Source organism: Syzygium oleosum, unplaced genomic scaffold, assembly GCF_021117445.2.
Source record: "Syzygium oleosum isolate NSW1041296 unplaced genomic scaffold, Sole_v2.1 Sole_v2.06, whole genome shotgun sequence".
Lineage (NCBI taxonomy): Eukaryota > Viridiplantae > Streptophyta > Magnoliopsida > Myrtales > Myrtaceae > Syzygium > Syzygium oleosum.
In genome coordinates this window covers 12800404-12819374 of record NW_026607490.1, presented here as the reverse complement: position 1 = coordinate 12819374, position 18971 = coordinate 12800404, and the positions used below count along the sequence as shown (strand labels likewise).

Sequence of the window (18971 nt, the reverse complement as noted above, 5' to 3'; positions counted from 1 at the left end):
AACCACATCACCCATTATGAGACTTCTTTTGCCCAACATCCTTACAAATGTACCTTAACAAATCTCTCCCCCACGTTCGAGCCACTTGCATTAGAGCCGCTTCCCCTCAATTCCGGTATCCTTCAACACCGACGTTATCTCAACTCTATCATATCCACTTTTTTTTTGTCAAAGAGAATATCCACCTTGGCCCGACACAGCTTGGCAAGAAGCTGAGGGGCACCATTCACCACCTTGATTAAGGAGTCATATCCGATATTTTCTTCTTTATAAAAATTCGCCACACACCAATACACATTGAGATTGGGCCACAATCAACCATTAACTCCAATGCCACTTGTTTCAACACCTCATCCAACAGATTCAACAATGTTCATCACCTCATCAGCCTTGTTCATCGCTTTAGGTAATTTAATTTTTACCATCCAATACCTTCGCCAAACCTTGGGTTATGCATATGACATGCATCTTAATACTTCACAACTAAAATTGTTTCTCTCGTTGAACTTCTCAATCTTAACTTTCACTCCAGATATAATTGCAAACACGATGTTCCACAAAATGATCAGATAAGACAAGCCTCAAATGAATGCTGGAAACCCTAATCTTGGCACGGGTAACGATTGTTGTGTTGGATCGATGCAATAAAAGCTTTAATACCAATTGTTGTGAGTGCGGAAGTGAGAATTTCTTGCAATTCAGCATCAAATGCGAGAGGACAAAATTACTAGAGAAATAAAAAATGGACGATAAAGAAATAAGCTATTTACCTAGTTCAACCGAAGTAAGATGAGCTCTACTCGTTTTTACACATAAGTTTCCATTGTAGTGTTTAACTTCTATGGTGTTATCCAAGGCTGGGACATACTCGAGTGATTGTAGATTTTGTTATTCTGCATATTCATAGTGGATTTCTTAGTGGTTAAGGATGCGTTTGTTAACCATTCTATTCCCGGAAACAATTTCTACTCAGAAATGATTCTATTTTATTCTATTCCTGGAAATAATTTCTAAGCATTTGAAAACATTTGGTAACTGCCCAAAATTTATGTTATTGGAATAGAAAAAGAACAGAAATGCATTTGATAACTGTACAAAATTTCTTTTTATTAATAATATTTTGAATTTTGTAATATTTCTTTCTTTTTATTTTCCTTTTTTTTTTATTTTTTTCTTCTTCTTCTTCCCCTTCCTTGGCCCATGGCCAGGTCGTCGGCGTCGGCGACCGGCCACAAGCCAAGGCCGGCGAGGGCATCGCGGCTTTTGCTGCCTGGACTAGGGCTAGACCCTCACCGCCGCCCTCGCCGGCTAGCGGCCTGGCTGACGGTCACCCTTGCCAAATCTGCCGGCAGCCGGCGACCGGCCACAGTTCGGGAAAAAAACAAAGAAGAAAATTTCTTTTCCCTTTCTAATTCTTGTTCCTAAAATCATGAAGCAACTTTATTTTGCTTCTTGATTCTGTTCCAAAACTGATTCTGGGAACAAATTTGTGCAAATTTGTGCCTGAGAACAAAAAATTTACTAAACGGATTTCTGTTCTAAAACTGATTATGGGAATAAAAGAATATAATCAGTTACTATTTGGTCAGTTACCAAACGCAATCTAACTCTTTTCACGGAGAAGATACCGACACTCAAATGGAGCAACGAAGACATTTAATGTCTTTATCATTCTTTATTGATTTCTCCGGTTTTTTCTCGTTCCCTCGCCCTTGATATTGAATTGCACGATCAGTTGGCAAATTCTAGGGCTGAACTAAACAACTCTCATGCCCTTGTCCCATACTGGACGATAAAGTGAGTCCCACGTTTCTCCAAAACAAGACACATTACCCGACACGATCCGAAGGTAATGGAGTTCTCAAGCAAAGACATTGGTTGAGCGAAGCTTCTCGTTATCCTTTCCTTCTTTTGCTTTGCCCTTTTTTTGCCTTTTGGGTCCATAAAAGCTTCGAGTCGTCTTGACGCGACCCCATTGACCATCAATACGACAATGGACGGGACGAAAACGCACGGCTATCGTACTCCAACGTGCGTCATTTTATTAACATGTCTTCGAAGAAAGTTGAGACCATGTTTCATCGTACAAGAGGAATTGAGGCCATAATTTGAACTTACGTCGTCAATTTAAGCCAAAATCAAAGGAAGAGGCTCGTAAGACACAGCATTAATCTTCTGCTCGCAGAGCAGCCAAACAGAGCACGAAGACCGTCTGGTATGACCATCGACCATGCTGTGTCGTGGCTATATCTGTCTTGGGACAACGAGTTTGGCCAAGTGTGTCCTATACGTGCAGCGCCTTAAAGATGGGCGAGACAGTATTAATAGATCGCAACTGCAATATTATGATCGAGAACATCGTAAAGTTTGCGGCGCCCATTTGAGACAAATGTTTGATACCCGCTAAGACCATCTTCTGGATCGGCACCAGGCGAATCTTCCGTCATACATCTTGCTTAAAGAGTAACTCGCGACCTGAACTACAGAATGAGAACGTCGTAACCACACATCTCCCTCTATGGTAATGCAGATGGATTCATCAAGTTGCCAGAAGAGAGCGAACGTTATCCATTCGCGAGGATTGATTCGACATTAACCACACAACACTGAACCGAAAATGGTGATGCGTAGATGGACAAATCAGCCATACTAACTTCACTTCTTTTACGCTAAGCATGAAAGCAAATTCGACAAGACTGGACAGATCGTTCTCTGACTTGTAAATTTTGTATTTACTATATCAACTTGAGCAAAACTCATATCGAAAACATGAAAGACCAATCTCAAACCGCGCTCGAACTCACTTACCTACTTCTAGTTTCAAGGAGCAAACTGGTTCGTGGTGGCTCGTCTTGAGAATCACAAGGGAAAAAAATGTCATAGTCTAGACTCTAAGTGGATCATTCCACCGCAAAATTGAGAACGACAATCCTAGACTCAAAACTGAGAACGACTCGACCCCGCTCCTATTCATCTGTCACTGTCAGATGTAATTGTTGTTACGAGTTATATGGTTAACATAAATAAGCACAAGCAAAAGCAAAATGCAGCAAACCCATCTAGAAGGTCAGTCTCGAAATTTCGATGGATGGAACAGTAGAGAACGGAACGTGTTCGAGATGAAGCTGTGCATAATTATTAGACACCAGTGCCTGTATAAGACTAAAAGCTCCGATAATTCCTCGCTTTCTCTCACTTTCCCTCACTTTCCCCACAATAACATTATTAAGAATTCCTGAGAACTGCATATTGAAACAACAGACCTGAAGGAGAAAAGCTTCTCACTGACGCAAACGAGCGAATTGCATCTCACATCCGAGATTTTGCTTGCCCAGATGGAGCACCCTGCAGCAGTACGGTAGAGCCCGTGTTAGAACAGAAGATTACTAGTCACGGGTAAGCAAAATTGGTATGCTCTCATTTCAGTATGACTAACATCAAGATGGGCACTAAATATTTGCCTAATAAAACCAATTCATGGATTCAAACTCTCCGTTGGAATGAAAACAAATTAATGCTCAAATTGTAAACCAGAAGAAGCACGTCAAGTCAAGAAACTAGCAGATCTCAGATGCTAAGCATGACATTTGACAAGCCACGAATTTGCAACTCTTCGAATAAGTAATATATGTGTGTACATAACCCTACTGTTATATAGAGTATAAGAATTCTCACCAGGGGAATTCCCTTGGCTGCCCTGTTCGCCAAGTACGCGCAAGGCTTGAAGAAGCCTCCATACAGCTTCGACCACTCTTCCAATCTCGAATAAATGTACTTGGATCCAAGAGAATCAGCCCAGAATATTATGCCTCCCCTGTCAGAAACAATATTCAACAGATACTCGGAAGTTTTAGTAAAACAAATAAAGGTATGTACAAATGAATCCAATATGCATACCTGTAAGGTGGGAAACCCATGCCCATTACAGAAGCTATGTCAAGGTCAGCTGCCTTAACAGCGATGCCTTCATCAAGAACCCGGCATGCCTCATTCACCACAGGAAAGAATGTCATCTCCACGATGTCCTTCTCCGGCAACTTCACAAGCTGTTTCCACATTCACTTATGTAAAATTTCTCCACTTACTTATAGCTAAGGAAGTCTATTATTATGTGTGAGAGACAGTGACAGACAGAGACAGAGACAGAGACCTTCGGGTCAACAGAGACTCCAGATATACTCCTGGCTTTCTCAACATACTTTTTCAACTCGGGATCAGGGCTAGCTTTTCGCCTATCATCATATAAGTAGAAGCCTTTACGGGTTGCTTCACCTGCCACAAGTGCCATAAGAAATTTACAAAGTTGTCAGATGTCATAGGATGAAAAAGACGCCAGCCAGCACGTCACAAGTCCCCGAGCTCGAGAAGCTTTAATCCATTCTTCTCTCTTTTACCTAGTCTCTTATCTTCCTGTAGAAGTGGAGTGAGCATCGACTTATAAGTTCGTTCAGGAAAGTTCTGGATGAATTGTGCGCCAGTTGCAATAGCCACACCGAACCCAACAAGGTCAGCCAATCTGCAGGGAACCAAAATGTGAGACAAATGAGATCATCTCAGCAGAATGATAGAGTTTCTTTTTCAAAATAACAGCTTAGATACACCCAAAATGTGTTAACCACCTGAATGGACCCATTGGCATCCCAAATTTGGTAATTACTCTGTCAATCTGATAGAGATCGGCCCCGCACTCGACAAGCAGCATAGCTGCCATCGTATAAGGGAAGAACATCCTGTTGACAGCAAAGCCAGTGCAATTCCCGACTACGACTGGGGTCTTCTTTATCTTCTTCCCAACATCTAACAGGTCAACAATAACCTGGGGAGATGTATGCTGAGTACGTACAATTTCCAGTAGGGGCATGACATGGGCAGGACTGCAATGGAGAAATTAGTCAGCAACTGAGCCAAAGCAGAGGTGCACAGAAGAAGAAATTGGCAATGACCAAAAAACAACGAATAGAACCCTGCATATCATGTTACCTAAAGAAATGAGCACCAATTATCCTGTCCCGCGACCTGCTCTTCTCACCAATGAGGTTCAAGTCAATTGTGGAAGTATTAGTCGCAAGAATGCAATGAGGTGGGCAATTTCGCTCGAGATCCGCAAAAATTTGTTGCTTTAGCGAAACATTCTCTATCACAGCCTGTTTAAAGCACCACCATGTAACAGTTAATACTTAACCCTTTCCACATTTAAATGTGTCCTTGGACCTATATTAATACTACCTCAATAACCATGTCCACATCTTTGAAGCTCTCATAGTCTAGCACACCCTTAAGAAGAGACATTGTTTTTTCAAACTTCTCTTGCGTCATGTTTCCTTTCTTCACACGGCTCTGCAGATTAGCTGATGCCAAGTACTTTCAGTTTAAACATTTTCCAACACACAATTAAAGCAATCCGGAAAATGTATCAAGCCATTCACAAACACGAAGTGCTCTGACCTTTCACTCTGCCTATGCCAGCCTGCAAAAATTTATCATTCACTTCTTTGAGTATCACGGAATAATTGCTGAGTACCAATGCTGTTGCTATTCCTGAGCCCATCAATCCTCCACCAACAACAGCAACCTTCCTCACTTGCCTAGGCCTCAAGCCTCTGTCAGTAATGCCTGGAACCTGTTCATAATTATGACAAGTGTTGCCAGATTACATGACAAAGGATAGGAACGGAGGATTATCAGGAAAAAAAGTTAAAGAAAATAGTTCAACTGAGATATACGCTTTCTGACCAAAAAAAAAACTGAGATATGCACTTGAGGCTCATACATTGCCTAAAAGGACTGAAGATAAACATAAATTCTCACTATCTCAAAGCAATTTGACAAACAAGGTTTCCCATTGTTACATTCAAAACAACCATATTCAAGGTTGCGTTAGTGGATTTACACAGGTTACACCTCGTTAGGACTTCATGTATGACTTGGTTCACCTTCCCTTTGTTTTAGTGGGATTTAAGAATAAGGAGACAGAAGTAGTTCAGTACACTGAAACTAATATTTAATTGTTAAGAAGTTGAAGATGCAAAATGCTTTTGAAATGGATCGGAAGGCAGATTCCTATTCCCAAATACTCGTAATAAGAAAATTTCCTTTTTTAGGTGGTTTTTTCTACCTTACCAGCTTTAAACCTGCTCCTACAAATAATTTCATAAAAGACGAACAACAGATGCCACATTCTCTACAGGTAAAAGACTTTCAAGTTAAATCTATACAATTTCACTACAGGCAACATTATATGGAAGAATGAAGACTGCACTCAAACCTTTGAAGTTCCACGTTGAGCAAAGAAAATATGCACCAAGCTCTTGCACGTCTCAGAATGTAGAAGCCCTTGAAAAGCTTCAGCTTCCTGCAGCACCGAATACATAGTTTTACAGATCCACATCTTCTAATATAAACATAATTAATTGACAAAGGTGTGACCTTCCAAAGTCCAGCAAGTGGACCAGAGACTACACCCTCTTCAACAACGTCAATGCAAACCAACGGATGAGTGAGATTAGGAGCTTGTTTCTTAGTTTGAACTCTTGCAAACTTAAAAATCTCCCTGGCCTCTCCAAGAGGCTCTAACTTGTCAGTCTTGTGAAGACTGGCAACCCATGGTCTTCTACGTTCCAAGATATCCAGCGCCCACCGTCGTGCGGTGGCAACCAATTCATTTGGTGAAACAACAGCATCCACGAGACCCAAGCCACACGCTTCCTCCCCTTTTACTGGCTTTGAGGTCTACAAAAGAGCCAATAATAGGACAGGATGAGGGAGTATGCAAGTAAACTATACAGGCCCACATGATGTGGTAAAATGTAAGTTGAAGATTAAAGAAGGCGATCTACCAGCATCATTTCAAGAGATTTGGATAGACCAACAAGACGTGGAAGCCGCTGCGTTCCTGAACCAGTTTACATGCATAAGAAAAGGAAGCTACAGAATTGTAAAGAACACGTGTGATGCCATAATGTCCTTGCTCTAAAATAGAATTTTATGATTGAACTCAGGCCATCATGAGATGAAGGTAGAAGCAGGAATGTTTTTGCCTGAAGTATTGGTTATACTTTTCCATCCATCAGTTAACAGTAAATCAAACATAAGTTTTCACACGCATATATGATAGAAAATCAAAACCAGCCTGAGAACACCATTTAACGCTTACGTCAACTATGCATTTGAAAGCTTATATATACTTTCCATGCTGCTTCTACGTCAACACCTCACAAGGGTTTCTGACCTCCAATGTAACGCAACATCTTTTCTTTGCAAAGTTAATGCTACTGCTATACAATCAAGAATCAAGATACATATGTAAATTTCTGACAGTAAAGCTTACTGAACGGATTAGGAGAAAAATCACATAGGCAATAGCACTTCTGCTTGAGCAATTACGTACCTCCAAATCCGGGAAGAACCCCAAGCTGCAGTTCGGGGAGGCCTAATTGTGCAACAGGAGTGCAAATTCTTGCATGGCATGCCTACAAAGTAAAATGGAGGGAAAAAGAATTGACAATGCCAGAACATAACGCCAGAGAGATCTTTACATGAAAATGAAAGGTGCCCAAAAAACAGGGAATACGTACCATAGCAACCTCTAAACCTCCACCCAAGGCCAGGCCATCAATGGCAGCAACTGAAGGTTTTCTAGCAGCTGAAAAGAAACATGATCAATCAAATAACCGAAAACAGCTCAGCTCAACTCAAAGATATTGAGAAGTATCTTCTGCATACCTTCAACAGTCTTGGTGAGAATTTCAACTGATACGAAACCAGGCTTTGGTTGCTCCACTGACAACACAGAACCCACGTGAATTTGAAATTGGCAACAATTTTTACCATATTTAAAGAGCATCAGCTCATAAACATACCCTTGCCAGTTTGAATTCCACCAAAGGCTGTAATGTCAAAGCCACCAGAGAATTTGCCATTTGCACCTGCTCGAGCACAAAAATTATTAGGCTTGTCTCAGTTTTTCCCATTGATTAGTTATTAGGCAGAATATCTCTTTCTTGAACATTTACCTGTAACAACAATTGCTTTCACATCATTTCTTCGCAAGGCCTCATCATAACTCTGCTTTAGGCTGTTCAAAACTGGAGTGGACAGAGAAATACAAGCTATAATATCACGTATTGTAACAGAATTTAACATAAGAAGTTACAGAAATGTGTGTTAAAAGCCATAAGTTAAAGGTTACTTCAATAACATCGGAGTCATTATATCTGCACATATGTGAAAGCACAATGGCTAAAAGTACAAGGTCAGTATATGATCCCAGTTTTGCTTGCATTATTGTGTTGCATAACACCCAAGAATCCACCACAATGAGCTTAGAATTCAACAAGCAAACACCAAAGAGGAAAATCTTGAAAGAGAAATAAAAGCTTTCCATGCGTAAGCAATATGATCAATCAGATTACAATCATCAACTGAATCCACTCCTAGAAGCAAAAGTCTAGCACTCTCGCAGGCCAAGATATAACCTCCTGTCAGCAATTAACCCCATATCAAGTTGTAATTAGAGATCACAGCAGACTTCTCGTCGTAAGTATCTCCTATTCCAATAGTACACCCAAGAACAATCTCACGAGAGCAGCTCTGGGAGGATACATAGGAGAATCTAGACTCCAAAATGCCACTTTTTGCAAAACCTGTTATTTAAACCACGCTAGCATTCAAGCTTCAATCCTAAAAGCCTAATAGTTTAATGGCAAAGGTATCGGCTTTTGTTGACATCTTATCTCTTAACCCTGCCGGTATCCACTCACTACTACCATAACCGTTAGACTCACAACACTTCCATCTAACCATAAAGATGAAAAATTCAAGACGTGTGTGTGTCACTGAGATCTGCTATATCCCTTTATGCAAAGCAGAGCACAGACTCTTCACTCACTCAAAAGAGCAAGTTTCAAACTCCAAGAAACTACTGAAAGCAACAAGCCACCAGCAAATTCACTAGTCAAACCTACGGAAGCCACCAACGATGAGAGGGGCAAAAAAGCACACATGAGCAATCAAGCTGATCATAAACGAACCCATGAGCGATATCAGCAACGAACATCAAATCATAATTTCAAAAGGAAAAGAAAAAACCCCGGCTGCGAAATCCCCAGCCCACACCATTTCACGCCATCCGGGTCAAAGAAAACAAGAAAAGAGGGCTCAAACAAGACCGTCAGATCAAACGCTCGCAAGATTACCCAAAGAACTGATCAAGAAAGAAAGAGTGGGGTTACCATCAAGAGAGAGAGAATTCACAGGAGGGTTGATGATGGTGATGAGAGCCACCCCATCAGCTCCCACTTCGAGGGTCGTCCTTCCCTTTGGGTTGCTTCCCATTCTTGCTCCTCCTTTCCCCAAAAACAGACCGGCCTCCTTCTCCCCACCCGAGAGGTCGTTTCGATGCAAGAATTCAAGGAAAAAAGCAGAGGAGGAAGAGAAAAAGCGTTGGATCTTTCCTGGGTCGGGATCGATGCGCGAGACTATTTATGGAGGTGTCGTGTCGTCCTGGGAAAGAGAGCGACGCTTGCTCAGCTTGCAAGATAAACACTTCAAGAATTCAACCCAGGATTTTGTTTTTAGAGTGAGAAAGTACGGTTCAAGAAAATCAAAATCACGAATTATATAGTAAAAGATCAGATATTTCATTTCTTCATGGACGAGAGCATTCATTGGCTTTGGTAAGTTCTACCACGGTTTCCATTCCAAGCGGACGCCTCAAGATCGTCGAAATAGATCTTCACGAAGGTGGGGGGGAGTGAGAAGAACGCATCAAGGAGACGAATATCCTCGTACCAGCTAATTACTCTTTAATTTCGTGTCCAAAAAGAATCTTTAATTTGGGCCTTTTATAACAAAAAATAAGGCGATTTAAAGTACGAAATTCCTCATCAATCTCATCTAAAATTTGAAGCAATGCTCCAAGATGGATTGCACTAAGTTATGCGCCTACATATAAAAGTACGACGTTTATGCTTTTCAATGGAAAATTCCGACTTGATATATTTGTAATAAATTTACTTTCCATTTATTTTCATAATTTTACCGTCAAATTATCGACTTTGATGACACGTAGCAGTTAACGCGTATATCAATTTAGATTTTTATCTTATGTTTGTAACATGTGTACTAATTTATAATTTTTCATAATATTAATCTAATTTAACTGAAATAAATTGTAAGTTGATAAAATTGTCATAAATATATTAATTTAAAATTTTTAATGGTGAATTTTAGTATAAATTTATGACAAGCGTGGTAGTTTGCGTTTTTTTTAAAACGGCCTCATAGGCACCGAAGAAATTAGGAACCGGGCGCAATGATTTGTTACAGATCAGATTGGATATTATTGCTTTTTTTTTTTTCTGATGAGAAGATGAGATTGATGTTTCCCATGTTCACGCGCCACGAGGCGATATCATCCGACGGTCCTGGAGTGGGTGTGGGTGGGAACCACGTAAAAAAAATATATTTTTTTTATAGCTCTCCTGTTTTTGTTCCATTGAAAATATATTTGTTTTCCTGAGTAGTCTATATATGAACCCATGCCCCATCCTAGCAGCACCGCGCACCGTGCCGGCCCTGCTAATTTTGGAAAAGATTTTGATGAGAAAAATTTGGCTGTGCAGGAAAAATCAATTGAGGAAAAAAAAGTTGATGGCAAAATACTTATTCAATTGAATCAAATTGCAATACTAAAAATAGGTGCAGTGGTGCCTTAGAAATGATTAGTATGAACTTAACGAGCTAATCATGTCCTATGACAGTCATTTCTAAATTTTTAACGGGCGGATTAGACGCATTATTTTTCAAGATCTGTTGTCTAAGATATCGTAAATGTCGGTGGATGAGCAAATCAGGAGCCATGGTGGAGAGATCGAAAAAGTAGCGGCTCGCCTCCTTCATTATTTCTCCGCGCCGGCACTTTCTGCACCGACTCTATCAAATGTACTTGAAGCGGTCTTTTCCAATGATGTTTCAAACTCAATGGTAGTTGAAGATGAAGACCTAGAGAAAGGATGCAGGGGTGCTCTTCTTCTTATGAAACTAAGGCCATGCGGGTTTCCTAGGCATTACTCGACGAGGGCGTGTTTTCCGTCCCTGCCGTGGAACTCGTCATTTCGAATTGGCCGAGGTGTGCAGCACTCATATTTCGATGCCAACTTATTGTCATTGCTATTAGGTGTTGCACTTCGACCCCTCATCTGGTACCAAATTTTCATCAGGTTCTTATGTCTCATAATTGTCAAATCAAGTTGTTTGCAAGGGCAAAGGCAGCACATATACGTTATTATCATCATATTCAATGAACGAGTTCCATAATAACAAATCAAGAGGGAAGAAAAACAAACCAAGAAGGAAGAAGAAAATTTATTGTTGTTCTCCATTGTTAAATTTACAAGCTATAGGCATTACTCGACAAGGGCGTGTTTTCCGTCTGTGGCATGGAACTCGTCATTTCGAAATGACCGACGTGTGCAGCATTCATATTTCGACGCCAACTTATTGTCATCGCTATTAGGTGTTGCACTTGGACCCCTCATCCAGTACCAAAATTTTGTTGGGTTGTTATGTCTCATCTTCGTTGAATCAGGCTGTTTGCAAGGGCAAAGCCAGCACATATACGTTATTATGATGATATTCAATGAATGAGTTCCATGACAATTTTGAATTTTTATCAAGAAGGAAGAAGAATAAACCAAGAAGGAAGAAGAAAACCAAGAAAAATCGAGAAAATGGAATAATTGTTCCGAGAATTAAGAAGTTACTTTTTTGCTTATTGATTTTGTTCCAAAACTGATATTGGGAATAATTTTTCTAAATTTGTACAGGAACAAAAAATTTAACAAAGCATTTATTGCTCAAACCGATTCTAAGAAAAAAAATTTTCTAATTTTGACCGAGTTCCACGACAATTACAAGATAAGACCGAATTAGATTGCGATTATTGGACACGTTGATGTTATTGCTGTTCTCCATTGTTAAATTTAGAACGCGATTATTCTTTCCAACGAGAAAGAACAAATGAAATTGAGACATGGTTTTAGAAAGCAATAGCTTTTGAAAGTGACACTTGAGTAACAATTGAGGAATGGTGAAAAATGAGAGGAGGGGAGTCAATTCATAGAGTTTGGGATTCTTTTCCCCAATGGTCACTAATCAGTGATCAGTGAGTAGCAATGACCCAACAAATTTTTTTTTTTCTAGCAAAAAAAAAAACTACTTGTTCTCTTTATTTTTATTTTGGGTCACTGTCGTTGATCCAGCGGGATACGTGGGCCAACCATTTGATTCGGCCACTAGGCTAATCGGGCTTGGGCTGGGCCGTTAGGGCCCATGAGCCCGACCGGCTCAGGCCCATAATGGGGCACCGCCCGGGCACGGTCCGCAACCTAACGAGCCGTGCCTAGGCACGAGCCCATTTAGTCGAGCCGCACGGGGCCCATCCTCTCTCCGATAAGGCAATTTATTTTCATAGTACTATGATAATTGATCGAGTGATCCGAAACTGAATTTGCAAGCCGATGTTCCCAAATTCGACTCCTATCTTTCTATTCCTTGACATCTAGATTACCTTCGTAAGCGACGGACTGTGGCATGGATGCATCATCAACCATGACTCCCTATTTGCATTCCGGGGAGGCAAGAATGGGGGCCAGGCTGAATCCATAACTTTAAAATGGGTGAAAAAGCTTTTTGATATGATAATCTAAAGTTTTGTCCCTAAGCAATTATAACCCCGTATTAATAATCAAATTGGTCACCATTAAGGTGATTGGACATATTAGTAAATGGGTCATCCGTCTTTCGTAAAGTCACAATTTCGATTCATGCCGTGAGCAAATTTTCGAACAGTTTGCGTTGTGTCGTCTAGCTGCAGCATACCTCATGTGAAGAGATTTCATGTATGTCAGAATCTTAATGGGCTGCAAGGATGGGCTCGCCAGCCTTGGAACTTCGGATCCCTATATGGGTTGATTCGAACATTTCGTAACTGAAGCGAGATCTTCCTGATAATGCTCGCGCTAATGCTGGTCGTCCATGCCCATTTACTAATAAAGCCAAAATTAGGCTTTGGCTATTGATTGAAAAGGAAAGGAAAGCAAAAGGCTCAAGAAGCCTTAGAGCACAGCAAAATCTTCTAAGGCCCAACGGGCTGAAACAGTCCAAACCGCAGAGGACTTCCTGGTAAGCACAAACAGGTGGTGAACAGATCGGAGGGCGATACCCGTTCATTATGGGCCTAGCCCAATTCATGATGGGCCTTACAAGGTCCAAGAAAAACCCAGTCCTTTTCCCCTTCCCATCCTTGAAAAGAAGTCATGGTATAATCATCTTGTAAAAAATCACAATATGAAAAATATTTTCCTCGCAATAAAACGCGTCTACAAAGATGAATGAATTGGTGAAAAATATTTTCATTATTAGCGAAAAGACACCGCGTCCTTTGTGTACGAATCTTAATTACAGTGGCTGTTGTTTAATGATCGTAAAGGCCGACTAACCTTTACCGGTGGTTGCGAGCAGTGGCCTTACCACAAATACTAGATGAGGCGATTTTTTCATTTCAACCCGTCTTTTCATCAGGAACTCTACTGAGCGATCCGTAATTTATAACCGGATTCATCTAGACCCTCCACTCGCATTGTATAAGCAAGCGACCCGACTCGACCCGGCTAATAAAATACTCGCGAGCATATGGTAAATTTCTTTTTTTTCCCGACAATCATATCAAAACAAATGTAGTTGCCAAATCTTTATGCCTCTAACATGCCGTCCCCTTCATTTTTGTTGGAGAACATAATGAACCTTAAAGCAATATAAATCGGTCGGATTAATTTTTTTACCTGTCTTTTTACATCAGCTAATCTTCGAACCATCAAATTCGAAATCGAACCAGCGGAAGCTCGAGAGAGAGAGAGAGCCTGCTTTATTCACTGCGGCTTGTTCTGTACCTCTCTCTCTCTCTCTCTCTCTCTCTCTCTCTCTCTCTCTTTGCATTTTGCAGTATCGGTTGAGCTCTGCTCTGCTTCCTCCACCCAATCACCACCGCCGAAGAAGTCCCCCCCCCGCAGGAGTAGGTCCGGGAAGAATGAGCGCCGCCGCCGCCGAGCCGAAGAAGAAGTCGCCCGAGCCCCCGGCGGCGAGGCCCGGCTCCGACGACCGGAAGCCCCCGTCGGCCTCCTCCGCCGCCGCCGCCGCCGGCCGCAAGACCGTCATCAAGAGCGCCGACATGAAGGACGACATGCAGAAGGAAGCCATCGACATCGCAATCGCCGTAATCCCCTCTCTCTCTCTCTGTAATTCGTCGTGTCTATTTGGCGGATCGCTCCAGTGGGTGTCTCTTGTTTGGGCACGGGGTTCAATGTTCTGCGATTCTGAAGCTGATTGGTGGGCTTTCTTTTCTTTGTTTTCTTGGGTGGGGGGTGGATAGGCGTTCGAGAAGCACAGTGTAGAGAAGGACGTGGCCGAGCATATCAAGAAGGAGTTCGACAAGAAGCACGGACCCACTTGGCATTGCATCGTCGGTCGCAACTTCGGTAAAATCCCATTTGCTGTTCCTGGGTTTCTCTCTTGCGATGTATTCTTTTTGGAGGAAATCGGTGATTCTAGCAAGTTCTTGATGCGGGGATTAAGCATGGTCTAATGCATTCGCTGAGTAGAGGGGTAGATCTGGTCTTTGGTGTGGTCTCTACCATCGTGTCCGCATAGTTTGGCGACTCGACTTTCCTTTCGCGGTTGCTGCTGCTATTTTACTCATCCGGAAGCAATTTGCTTTTGTGGCTGTGTGGTTACTCTTCCCCACATTTTGACTGTGTGGGAACGATGCCTTGTGCTGACAGTGGAGTGATAGGACATTCAGTTTTGCTGGTCAATAGATCACTTAGTATCTCGAAACAGAATCCAGATTCTGGGTCATCAGTATAAGCTCTCTAATGATCGGTACGGCTGTGTTGGTAGTCGTAATAGTGAATGATGTTCTTTTTTTTTTTTTTGGTAAAGGTGAATGATGTTCTTTTGATATCTGGTAGTTTGAAGAAAAAATTGAATAGATGTCAAAAGATTTATATGAGGTTCACTCTCAGCGGAAGAAACAGATATCCATGACCAGGAGCATTGTTAATAAAATGATGCATTTCAGAACTTGGTTAACAGACTTAATTGTTTTGATGTGCGTGCATCAATACTTCATTGCTAGTGTGGAAAAACCTTTTGCTTTGTTGCTGATACTGGACCAATGATGATTCAATGTAAGATCGCCTGCACAAATTTCTGCCTTTCTGTGTACTAGCTGGATTCCACCAAGCAATAGGTGATGGTTCCTAGATCGATGCTAGCTTGAGAGTCTGTGACCTACTTAGAGCAGATTACACATCATAGTTCTATTAGAAGAAGGAAAGGACACGAAGCAAGAACTAGTTAGAGCATGTTTTAAAGGGATTCAATGAGGTTAGGAAATGACTATGTAATTCTGCCCAGTTGAATTCTGCATGATTAGTTCTTCAATAAAATTGGACTAGGAGCCCCGTTTAACTTTATTGAACTCTCAAGCCCCTTGTCTTAAATGTAGGAGGCGGCAGCGGCTTAGATCGAATCAATTCCATGGTTGACTTGTCTGTCCTTGTTTATACTATATTTATTACTGCATTGTATCAATTGGATCACAACGCCTTGATCTGTCAAGGAGCTGTTGGCTGCATGGCTAAGGTGCAGTCTTTCTTGAACATGAGGGGTGATTATTTGCCTTTGTTTCTCGAAAATTTTATGGTCGGCTGATGTATTGTTAGTGGTGGGAAACCTAAACACTTTGGCATTTATGTACCTTGTTTTCATGCACTGTTTTAAATGTCTATCAAGCTCATACCATTGGCTTGATTTTTTGAAAACCATTCTGCTGTAGTGAAGGAGGATAAGGTCTTGAGTCTTGGCATCGTCTAATCTGAAGAAATTATAGAGCCATATTAAATGACTGTTGGGACATGTGGAGTACAGAATTTGAATCCTCCACATTTCCTAAATCTCTGCATGTACTTTTTGTTTTTATATTTTGGGTTATGTATCCATGACTAATCGTAGTCATTCTTGTACAATAGGCATCTGCTTTAGGTGTTATTGGAATGCTCAATGATATTGCTTCTGACTTCCAACAAGTGGAAGGATCTTACTGGTTCTGTTGCTGCATGGCCCGAATGGTTTTTCTTTGCAGCAAGAGTCATTTTTTTAAATAAACCAGCTGGTCCCGCCTTTCTCCTTTGGACCCTTTGGGGCCCTTCTGGTCTAAGAGGATAAAAGTGCAGTTGAACGTCATATTCCTTCCGTTTGGATGCTAACGATGTTAAGTCGGCTGCTCAAGAAAATTCTTGAGATGTACTTTTTTGGCATCAATTCGAATGTTTCATATGAAAGCGCCAATTGCAAGCCAACTTGGGTAGCAAGTGACCCAATAGGGCAAGTAACAAGGTTATCATTTTCTAGCTATTATGATTGAACTAACTTATAAGAAGTGTTAACTATTGGGATGACAAGTATTATTGGCAGTATAAAGGTGCTATTCATTTAGAATTTAGGGGTCAGGAACCTTTGGGATAGGCATGTATTCTCTTTTAGATTTCTTGATCTTATGGACTATGCATGGCTTGGCAACCTCTGGGTACGAACTACATATCAAATCTTGTCTCCTTAAACATGTTTTTTTTTTTAAATTTTTATCTTGAATGTCCATAATTGCTCACCTTTTGACTACGAACGGTGACCCATTTAGTTTTGCTTGAGTTGTGACAAGACAGGTCGTGGTCCAAGTTATTTGGAGGTGCATGTACCCCTGTACTATTAAACATAAGAGAAGAAGTGCATCTGCTAGCTCCGATGGAATGACTTGAACAACATTATATTTTGCAAATAATTGTCATTTTGACAATATCTGTTAACAGTGCATACGCTTATCTTAAACTGGATTATGATGATTGCGATAGGTTATCTTTTTGAACTCTCAAATTGATTGCCACGTATGAATAGCTGATAATCCAGAAACACAGTTGAAAGTTATTCACTCCTCTTTTATTTGGGTGGAATCATTGCCATTAGGTGGTAGGTAGGATATTGATAGGCCATATATAGACCTTTTTCTGGGCATGATACAAGTGTTAGGTTGATTTGCCTGAAGTTCTACTTTGAATCAGTTAATTAAGACCATCATCGTGTTGGTGCGTGAGGGGTGATGTTGAACAGATTACACTTGGTTGCGTAAATAAGTTGGTTTCTATCAATTAATTCATCAATTTATGTATGATAATCATCTACACTTTATGTTGACTTGCAATTTCTTATGCTTCACTGAGTTCAATTAACCAGTTTTGCGTTTTGATGTAGGTTCCTATGTGACCCACGAAACAAACCACTTCGTTTACTTTTATTTGGATCAGAAGGCGATTTTGCTGTTCAAATCTGGATGATTTTATCCTTCTGAGGTTGACGTTCACCAGAGGATGATGATCCGACGCAATTATGGTGCTATAATTTGCATCTGTGTGTAGTACGCTGCATTAGACAACCATTGGTAAAAGTAAGGACCTTCTGGTGCATGAAGCTGTATATTATTATTTTGCAGTTCGCCTGGCATCTTAATGTTCTCCGAAGTTTGACATTATAATGAAGAAGGTAATCACGGTGTCCTCTCTCTCTCTCTCTCTCTCTCTCTCTCTCTCTACGTTGAGTGCTGCGTGCTCTTGGCTGGTCACATGTTAACTTCATTCATGGCTTAGAATCATCTAGTCGAGTCATTAAGGCGAGGTGTTTGTCATCTCTAGCAATTTACGAGGATGCAAATACTTGCCTGGACTCGGTTATCTTGGATCAAGTTACCTATAGCTGTCAATCATGTGAGTCCCATGAATGTAACAGCAGCGAGTGCACTTGGTCCTCGGATCAACAAGAGGGTTCCTGAATGACTTCCTAGTTTTGCTGCTACATCGCAGATAACTTCCAAATCCAAACCCACATGGAAATGGGGATGGAAATGGATATTGAGGCCATGAAAAGAAACTGTCCTCCTTTTAGGTTTGCTATAAATTGTACTGAGAGAAGTAAAAACACAGAATTTTTAACTACATTAAGTAATCATGATATTGCGTTTAAGTATTTCAGGAAAGTGTCGGGACTTCTTATTGAGGTTTTGATGTTTCTGAAATATCGTTGATATACAAACGTTTGTGCTATCAAAGGCCACAGGTTAACCTGCTAAAAGGTGTCTTGGTGAGAAGACACCCTACTTGGTCAAGGAAGCCGTGAAGCTAGGAGGCTGAATCCCCACAAAACGCTGCGATCCACGACTGAAAAACGAAATATGTCGACTACACTTTTGTCCTCCTCTCGTCGATATTGCTTGTCAAAAAACTAGGTAGAGAGAAGTGCTCGACAAATACATGTCATCCCCACTCCCAAAGTGGGCGACATATGATGAATAGACGACACCTTAATAAAGAAAGGAGAAATCTTCATCAAAGGACATCTTTCGATCCTAGGAGAATGAATTCGTTCAAGGGCTGCGAGGTGCACAATTCAGTTCAAATAAGTGCAAATTCAAAATCCCCACCCCAAAAACCACCTCCACCAACTTCCATTTCACTCCATGAGAGAGAGAAACAAGAAGTGTTACTTTCCAGGGAGAATTTATGGACTGTAGCAGCAGATCAGGACAGTTTAAGTGGCAACCCTAGAGAGAGAGAGAGAGAGAGCGCGAGAAGAAGTGTTACTTTCCAGGGAGAATTTATGGACTGTAGCAGCAGATCAGGACAGTTTAAGTGGCAACCCTATTTTTATTCCCACCAAAACATAATTTCTCCTTAAATCTCAGCACCTAGTGCGCTCTCTCTCTCTCTCTCTAAAAGAATTTCAAGACAGCAAAAGGAAAAGGAAAAACCCTATTGGCCGCACATACTAGGAGAGCATTAGATTCCATGGTCCTCCTCTTCTTTTTC

At 41.0% G+C, this 18971-nt stretch overlaps 2 protein-coding genes and 1 long non-coding RNA gene across 3 annotated transcripts; 1 reads left to right on the top strand and 2 right to left on the bottom strand.

Moving 5' to 3' along the window:
- Positions 1-3113: 3113 nt before the first annotated feature.
- Positions 3114-9537, bottom strand: LOC115682904 (glyoxysomal fatty acid beta-oxidation multifunctional protein MFP-a). Its single transcript, XM_030607264.2, has 18 exons — positions 9231-9537; positions 8013-8084; positions 7860-7925; positions 7723-7779; positions 7575-7642; positions 7388-7469; positions 6837-6892; positions 6427-6729; positions 6266-6352; positions 5446-5620; positions 5227-5348; positions 4981-5144; positions 4620-4874; positions 4395-4516; positions 4151-4272; positions 3898-4046; positions 3676-3814; positions 3114-3345 (listed from the first exon to the last, which is right to left on the bottom strand). Exons 1-18 carry the CDS (start codon positions 9331-9333, stop codon positions 3310-3312), a joined length of 2178 nt encoding a protein of 725 aa, XP_030463124.2. The 5' UTR covers positions 9334-9537; the 3' UTR covers positions 3114-3309.
- Positions 9538-13896: 4359 nt separating this feature from the next.
- LOC115682917 (uncharacterized) lies at positions 13897-17673 on the top strand. Its single transcript, XM_030607283.2, has 3 exons — positions 13897-14272; positions 14429-14534; positions 17365-17673. Exons 1-3 carry the CDS (start codon positions 14087-14089, stop codon positions 17445-17447), a joined length of 375 nt encoding a protein of 124 aa, XP_030463143.1. The 5' UTR covers positions 13897-14086; the 3' UTR covers positions 17448-17673.
- LOC130138375 (uncharacterized) lies at positions 17364-18150 on the bottom strand. Its single transcript, XR_008816777.1, has 2 exons — positions 17857-18150; positions 17364-17674 (listed from the first exon to the last, which is right to left on the bottom strand). It is a non-coding gene; the product is annotated as an uncharacterized LOC130138375 (long non-coding RNA).
- Positions 18151-18971: the final 821 nt, after the last annotated feature.

What these genes read in the sequence shown, in the direction of transcription:
- LOC115682917 (XM_030607283.2), top strand. Translation starts at nt 14,087, where the DNA reads ATGAGCGCCGCCGCCGCCGAGCCGAAGAAGAAGTCGCCCGAGCCCCCG. An exon ending in CCATCGACATCGCAATCGCC is followed by an intron (nt 14,273 to 14,428) that starts GTAATCCCCTCT and finishes GGGGGTGGATAG; the next exon opens with GCGTTCGAGAAGCACAGTGT. An exon ending in CATCGTCGGTCGCAACTTCG is followed by an intron (nt 14,535 to 17,364) that starts GTAAAATCCCAT and finishes GTTTTGATGTAG; the next exon opens with GTTCCTATGTGACCCACGAA.
- LOC115682904 (XM_030607264.2), bottom strand. Translation starts at nt 9,333, where the DNA reads ATGGGAAGCAACCCAAAGGGAAGGACGACCCTCGAAGTGGGAGCTGAT. An exon ending in TGGAATTCAAACTGGCAAGG is followed by an intron (nt 7,780 to 7,859) that starts GTATGTTTATGA and finishes CTGTGTTGTCAG; the next exon opens with TGGAGCAACCAAAGCCTGGT. An exon ending in GGTTCTTCCCGGATTTGGAG is followed by an intron (nt 6,893 to 7,387) that starts GTACGTAATTGC and finishes AAACTGGTTCAG; the next exon opens with GAACGCAGCGGCTTCCACGT.